Source organism: Barbus barbus (assembly GCF_936440315.1).
Source record: "Barbus barbus genome assembly, chromosome: 13".
Taxonomy (NCBI): domain Eukaryota; kingdom Metazoa; phylum Chordata; class Actinopteri; order Cypriniformes; family Cyprinidae; genus Barbus; species Barbus barbus.
Window position 1 is genome coordinate 22,262,875 of NC_136741.1, and position 8,490 is coordinate 22,271,364.

The following is an 8,490-nucleotide window of genomic DNA, read 5'->3' on the forward strand; positions in this document are numbered from 1 at the left end:
ATTTCTGATTTATTTTTGTAAGAATTGCAAATAACTGAATGCAGAGAATTTTATTTACCAGTATTTTGTTGGTACCTGCTAGTAATTACAATGATTACCAATTGGAGTTGTGTTGTTATATACTGTACTTTATAGAGACACAAGACATTATTCTCTGGATCTGGTGTGCATTTACTTCTGCATTAAACTGAACTATTCGTGTGACTTCCTGCAGTGGAGCCTGCATAATAAATGGATGCCATTCATGCTCTATAGTTTCTAAACAAGTAGTAATTAGCAGATGCTTTTATGCAAAGCAATTTACAGTATTCTTGACATTAGAAAAATCCCCCTGCAGCAACCTGAGCTCACCCAACAGCCTTCTGATCACCAGCCCTTAGCCACTAGATCTCACCTTCTCTATTTTGTAAAAAAAAAAAATACATCTTGCAATTATAACTTTATGGACAGTGGTGTTATTAAAGTCACTGTTTTATGAGTGGCAAAGTGTTTTTGATGTTTGCTGTGATATAAGATGATTTTGAGATGTTATTATTATTATTTATTTTTTATCTTTTGCAGTTTCAATGCATTTTGGAAATAGAATTAAAAGTCCTGGTGGCTTGAATAAATACTGTATTACTGCTTTGTGCTGCTATATGCAGATAAATGACAGTGCACTAGTGTAGAAGAACCTCAGACACTTTGATCTTCTGAAATATGGACAATGTACACACACACAGTGTGTTAACATAAAGGCATTTGTTTCCATGTTTCACTAACTTTGCGAACTGAAAAGACAGAACAACTAGATTTTAAAATAACTTATCATAAGAGACCAAAAGACTGTAAAGTCATCAAGCTAAAATTCAGTTTTGTCCTTGTGACCTTGAAGAAAGAACTTAAATAAAGGTTGATCACAAACAATAAGTAATTCTCTGTTTGAGAGCCTGAGAGCCAGACTGATCACGTCTACACAGCCACTAAACAATCATCATAATCACTCAAAACTTCAAAGAGATCCTAGACATTGTAAAGGTCAAACATAAGAACAATATGCTGTAAATCTAACACAAATATTCTTAACTGGCGGCGTCCCTATGCAAAAGATACATTGCAAGTTTTACAGCTTGAGTTTCATCTTTGGCTGACTTCAATTGTCTTTCAATATTAAAATTTTGTGCCTTCAGGTAAAACTCCCAAAATTTTAATAAAATGAGAAATAAATTCACACACTGACTTGCCTCTCCTGTGCTTTTATGATGAGTAATTTGGCTGTAAGTTATCGTAACGCATTGTCTCTGTCTTGGTTTCTAAAGGGTATTATATTCATCATGCCCTATATATGTATTATGTGCTCTCTTTTTTTTTTTACAAGAAATGAAGCAAGCAGGAAAGACAGTCAGACTAAAAGAAAAAAGGACTGAAAAAAGGAAAGAGTTGTCATGGTGCCAAAGATATTTGTCATGCTTGACAATGAAATGCAATGTGAAAACTTTTGACATTAAAAACATTTAAGTTTCGAACTTGCCATTCCACATTTTTTCTTTCTTTTTCCTTGTAAATTAACTTGTTTGTCCAGTTTAAATTTGTGGCCACAAAACCAGTCTCAAGTGTAAATTTTTCAAAACTGAGATTTATACATCATCTGAATAAATAAACTTTCCATTGATGTATGGTTTGTTATGATAGGACAATATTTGACTGAGATACAACTATTTGAAAAAATCTAACTATTGAGAAAATCACCTTTAAAATTGTCCAAATGAAGTTCTTAGCAATGCATATTATTAGTTTTGATATATTTTCGGTTAGAAATTTACAAAATATATTCATGGAACATGATCTTTACTTAATATCCTAATGATTTTTGGCAAAAAAATGTTTTGATAATTTTGAACCATACAATGTATTTTTGGCTATTGCTACAAATATACCCCAGCGATTTAAGACTGCTTTTTTTTGTGGTCCAGGGTCACATTTATTCTGAAAAAAAAGAGATCCAAATACCATAGTATCAAATGAGTAAAAAAGCTATCAATTTACTATTTACTACAATTTAATACATGCAACTTTCCTAACAATGACCTCACAAATGTTTGCATTTATCATGACCCTACAAACATACCTGCAATTGATTAACAATGACTATTTGCCAAATTGTGAAAAATGTTCTCAGTGAAGTACGTTTGCTTGACAGCTGTGCATACTAAAAAGAATTTAAAGAAGCTGGCAAAAAAGGAGGAGGAGAATTAAGAGAAAAGAGGTGGGCAGGTGAGTGACAGACATGAATAGCAACCTGAGAAGCTTATATAACAATATAAAAGGGATTGTAAAAGTCTCAGAGGACCAAATTAAACACCAGCATCCAATCTGCTCGTGAACACAGGGACTGTGTGAAGATGTGGAGATTAACGTGTGTCACTTTGACCCTTCTCATGTGCGCCAAAGGTAAGGTCTCATGGTACATCTATAAAAGTGAGGATGACTGTAAACAAACACATTATATAGAAAAACAGAATATATTTTGCTTTCTATGTGGCACAGTACATAAGAACAGTCTAAGGGCTTTGTTAAAATAATCATGCATTGAAATTAAACTTGCAGTTTAGTATCATGTGTTGATTCATATGAATGATTCACTTGACCAGTAACTCCTGGGATGGTGAGTCATTTTAAACCTTTTATCAAATAGCTGACTGATAAGCATCATTTGTTCATCAATCAGACTAAATAGGTTGCTGTGTAATCTTCAGTAGCCAGTACTCCAGTATTCACAAGATCCTTCAGAGGCATAAGAAAAAAAAATCCAAGTTGCCCACCAACTAACTTGTTAACTGTTAGTTATTAACTAACCATTATTAATGCAATAATGTATCACAGGGTCATTATTCAGTGAAAAATTAAGATGAAATTGTTCTAATGTGCACATTATTTCTGCCCTTGCAGGTTCACTTTCTCAGTTGAACGGTAAGAGCTCCTTTCATCTAAAGACATAAGAATCAAGTCAAATAATAAAAATGTCGAAATTCTTATGTGAACCATCTCTCTTTCTCATAGTTTGTGGACAGGCTCCTCTAAACACCCGTATTGTGGGTGGTGTGAACGCACCTGATGGGTCGTGGCCGTGGCAGGTCAGTCTGCATACTTCTGGACGTCATTTTTGCGGAGGCTCCCTCATCAACAATGAATGGGTGCTGACAGCAGCTCACTGTTTACCTGGGTAAGATTCACCTAAATACACGAATGCACTTGGGTTTTTTTAATTGGTAAAAAGACTGAAAGAATAAAATGTTGTCATGTCTTAAGATATTTTGTCATTGACATCCAAACGCCATGTGGCAAAGACAGGTATAGGTTTCAATTCCATATTTTTTATTAATTTTTTACCAAATGCCAAAATACCATGTGATATCAAATAAGAAGAATTGATCACTTTACTATATTACAAAATAAAAAAATACTTTATTGGTGTATGTTTTTTTTTCTCTCTCTCTTTTCTCACGTTTACATTCTCTGATTGTTTTCAGTGTCAGTGCATCCAGTCTGCGTGTGTATTTGGGAAGGAGGACACAGCAAGGAGTCAATACCCATGAAATCAGTAGAAATGTGAGAACGATAATCGTTCACCCCTCTTATGACAGCAACACAAACAACAATGACATCGCTCTGCTCCGACTGTCTGCCACAGTCACCTTTAATGACTATATTAAACCTGTGTGTCTGGCGGCCCAGAGCAGCGTCTTCCCTTCTGGCACCAGCAGCTGGATCACAGGCTGGGGAGACGTTCAGTCTGGAGGTACAAACACATGATAACCCATTAATTCACGTATGCATTTACTCCTAACATCACTAATAGAAGGTTGTGTGTGTTTTTGGTGTTCAGTGAGTTTACCTGCTCCTGGGATCCTGCAGGAGACTATGGTTCCAGTGGTGGCTAATGATCAGTGTAATACTCTTTTGGGCTCCGGATCTGTTACCACCAACATGATGTGTGCTGGTTTAACACAGGGAGGCAAAGACACCTGCCAGGTACAACGAACAAACTCATTTTTAATCTGAACATGTACAGCTACTGTATAATACACTTTAATATCTACTGTATAGTTTTTTGCATTCACATTGTCTATTTAGGATAAATGTAGCTCCATATAAGTAGCTCTACTAATGTAAATGTACACTACAAAACAAATCGGTGATTTAGAAGGTGACTATGCACACTATCACGGTAACACACATGACACTAAGATAATGCAATAAACATTAATTTAACAACATACGATGTAACACAAAACATCTTTCTCTTTCCTCTTGTCCCTCTCTGTAGGGGGATTCTGGTGGTCCAATGGTGAGCAGGCAGTGTTCAGTGTGGGTTCAGTCTGGTATCACCAGCTGGGGTTATGGCTGTGCTGATCCCAACTCTCCAGGTGTTTACACCCGGGTTTCTCAATATCAGAGTTGGATCACCAACAGAATTGGTCAGAACCTGCCAGGATTTGTTGCCTTCAACTCTCCGACCTCATGCTCCTCTGCCAGCCTAAGTAAAAAATCTCTCTCCAACACCTACACCACGTATACCTACTATGGAGCGAATCTTGTGCCAATATTCATCAAACAAATCCAGCGTTTTGCAAATAAACACAATCTGCTTTGCAAAGAAAAACTCGACTTTCAAACAAACGCAATTATTTTTTATTAATAATTAATGACCTCTTGGGTGATATTACTATATCTGATACTAAATTAAATTGTCTAATCTTTCATTTTTGGTACTCAGTATTGTCGCTATCCATAATACATTTGCATTTTAGTATTACAAAATATTGTGACACAATATATTGTTATACTCCTGCATTGTTTTGAATGTTGAACAATTGTATGAACATATGTATATGTTCTATGTCCCACGATCCAACATAGTGGATAAGAGGCACGGAGAATGGATCAGTTTTTATAGGGAAAGACTGCCTAGTTAAATGTTTAGCCATGTCACAACTGATTTTTGAACTAATCAATCATGTTAACAACTTTACAGCACTTTTTGTGAATTTCATTGACATTGTAGTAGGGTCGCTTAGTAAAATAAGTATAATTATAGATATAGTAAGACAGAAACTCACCTGTTCTGTCAGGACCACTATCGTCAAAGATGATTGACAATCAGCATACAGTTTGGATTGGCGGTATGGTTCTGTTCTGGGCAAGAACAGCCATAATCCCCCCAAGGGAAACAGAACAGAACAAACATAAATGTATTGCAGATATCATTAATGTTCAATAACTTAATGTACACATTTTAGAAATTAGCCTGATTCAAAAGAGAATCAGAAGGCCAAATTGTACTGGATGAGAGGAGGAGTTGGGGATGGAGGAGGGTCATTAGCTATTGAGCAACGCAAAAGCTGCTGATAATACTGAAGGACCTTATATAGGAAAGCTGAGATCGGTGTCGTATTCCTATAAGTAGACGTGAATCAGCTGAGAGTCAGCTGATGCAAGCTTGACTAACGTGACCTGCCAGAACTAACGCTACTACGCTATTTTCCCACTCATGCTGGTCTGCTGTATTCCCTAAAAAGTTAAACAGGTGTTTCGGGTCTCGGGAGACTAGTGTAAATTGATCAACAGTGCCATCTGCTGTTTTTGGAAAAGGAAGTTGCTCAATTGCATTTGTGAGAAAATCAGCCTGCACGCATTTGTGAGAAAATCAGCCTGCATGCATTTGAGAGAAAATCTGCCTGCACGCATTTGTGAGAAGATCAAGCCAAGTTTCCTCATAAAAAGGCAAATGATTCTCACAGTTGTAACACACAATACATATATTTGTCCATACCGCTGCATTTTCTCTCAAATAGAGTTTTGTATTTGCAAATAACTCTGCGTTTGTTTGAAAGTCGAGTTTTTCTTTGCAAAGCAGATTGTGTTTATTTGCAAAACGCTGAATTTGTTTGATGAATATTGGCACAAGATTCACTCCATATATACCCACTTAAGAGAGCATACTTGTTTGACTAATGCTTGTTTGTATGTGCAGCCTCAACTTCCTGTAGGGGGAGATGCAATGAGAAGTACAACAGTCACTTTAGCTGCAACTGCAATACTAACTGCAGTATAAACTGCTGCAAAGATTACAGAACGCTTTGTGCCAGTAAGTTCAAACACATTCATTTCAGTAATACTTAATTCACACTTAAAAATGTTGTTGCATTAGAAACAAATATCACATTATTTGGCATCTGCAAACAAATGATGCTAGTCATTTCTCTCTGTTTAATTGTCTAAAAGTGATTGTTAATGGATGTATTAAGTCAATGTTTTTAACGTGTTACCAGTTCTTTTTGTGAAATGTGTTACTTGAAAAGTGTTTCTTTAAAATAAATGCCACTTGCTTTGATATTTTGATAAATGATGCAGACATTCAGATCTGCATATATATTACATACCCAATACCTAATTTTTAAGTACTGCACTCATAGCTATACTAAGTAAATTAAACATTGCATGTCCAAAAAGTAAACACCAAAAGTAACTGTTGTTGATGACTTATATTTTTGTTTTTGTGTCTTTGCAGAGTGAGGTATGTCATACTTCCATGGATTACATATGATCACAGGCTTATAATCACATCACTAGAACCTAAATTGAATGATTTGTATCTACTTGTTCGGAGAGGAGATTTGACTTGAGTGCCGCTTTGGATGTGTTGCACAGTCAGAAATGAACACAGTCAAAGAGCTGCTGCACAGACTCATACTCAGGGGTGTAAATGCATATTTTTCATGTTCAACGTATGTTTCACAACAGCACTTACCTCACTCTATTAGTAGAATCCTTGTCTCTTTTGTTTTTCTCTTTCTAGCTCTAGCATGTAATTGCAGGCACAGGCAACTTTTCCCCCTTCATTTAACATTTGCATTTTTCTTATATAAAAAATGTCATATAATTATCTAATAATTAAAATTGATTTTCTCATTTGTGATTTCTGCTGACAAATAAGGCACTTCTTAAATTTTTTTGTCACACAATACTTCATTGCATTGTCTGTCTTTTAATAGCTTTTCCTGTAATAAATCTATCCAACAGAAGTATACTGCATAATGTAGCACAAACCACATATTTCGGTGGCAACAATGATGGTCTGATGTAACTGGCCATTTTATTCAGGCATCATACAATTTTATATTTTTATAACAGTAACGGTAATAACAGTTAACTGATAAAACTGGTCATGTCAAAATCAATAGTGGCATAATGATCAGAAAAACAATATATAGGAATATATTGGAATTCATAATTAATTATTATCTGTGGTCTCACTTTATTTTAAAAAGGACCTATTATGCCCCTTTTTACAAGATGTAAAATAAGTCTCTGATGTCCCCAGAGCGTTTATGTGAAGTTTTAGCTCAAAATACCCCACAGATAAATTTTTATAGCTTGTTAAAATTGCCACTTTTAGGGTATGAGCCAAAACGCGCTGAATTTGAGTATGTTGCTTTAAATGCGAATGAGCTGGTGCTCTCGGAGAAGAGGGCGGAGCTTCAAGAGCTCAAGCTCCGGCATTAGCAGCGCTAGCCTTTGCAAATAAACATTCCACTATCAATACAAGCCTGTTATCTTTACAGTATATGTACTCGGTTTCAAAGTCAGTCATCTGATTATACTGTGCATAATAAATTCGCGTTTATGAATTACACAGACAGCAGCATGGCGGGATAAAAATAACAACAGTGCTGGCGTCATGCTATCGCAAACTTTATAAGTCTCACTTCTGATTATGAGCTTGACAACTTAAAGCGATAGACTCACATTGCTTTCATATGCAACTTTTAACTAACGTTACCACATTCCTATTTAAGATCATTCTGGTAGCACTTGAAGGCAGCATCAGTGAAAACAGGCAGAGACGATGATAGCTTTAGCAATTAGCCTTACAGAGTGCCAAGACGCTCTTTCAGAAAGGCAATTTGGAAAACATATACTTACTTTGTCTGGAGCTGACGTTCACGCACGAAGCGTTGGTATTGATTACTAAACATTTAGGGGGCGTGACTGATTTTGTCCGATATATTTCCTTCGAAAATTAAATTTAACCACAGTGTTCTCAGCTCAGATGGGGAAGATTATGGTGACTCGTATGTTCGTTAATGCATCCCAAAATACAACACTTGTAAAGCCTCTTTGGCACTGACATTGTATTTATCTCCAGTAATGTCGGACCGCAGCTCCTCACTCAGGGCTGTGTTTATGCTAATAGGGCAGAGAGCGTCACAAATGGGCGGGACTTTTTCCCCTCGGTGACGTGAACAGAGGGAGAATCTGAAACAGCTCGTTTGGAGAGATGGTTCATGATTTATTGATTTTATTAAAAAAAATGAGTTGGTGTATTTTTAACATTATAGTCTGGTTGTTTTCACACACTGCGGCCACACGACTGTGTTCAAACAGCTTATAAAAGTGATTTTTGCATAATAGGTCCCCTTTAAGGCCCAATCCTTGCTATTAACAAAC

General features: G+C 36.2%; 1 protein-coding gene across 1 annotated transcript; it reads left to right on the forward strand.

Moving 5' to 3' along the window:
* The first annotated feature begins 2,320 nt into the window (after window positions 1-2,320).
* Window positions 2,321-7,072, forward strand: LOC306879637 (trypsin-3-like). Its single transcript, XM_079432765.1, has 7 exons — window positions 2,321-2,443; window positions 3,040-3,202; window positions 3,510-3,778; window positions 3,866-4,011; window positions 4,307-4,520; window positions 6,014-6,127; window positions 6,551-7,072. The coding sequence occupies exons 4-7, from the start codon at window positions 3,901-3,903 to the stop codon at window positions 6,553-6,555; spliced, it is 444 nt and encodes a 147-aa protein (XP_079288891.1). The 5' UTR covers window positions 2,321-2,443; window positions 3,040-3,202; window positions 3,510-3,778; window positions 3,866-3,900; the 3' UTR covers window positions 6,556-7,072.
* Window positions 7,073-8,490: the final 1,418 nt, after the last annotated feature.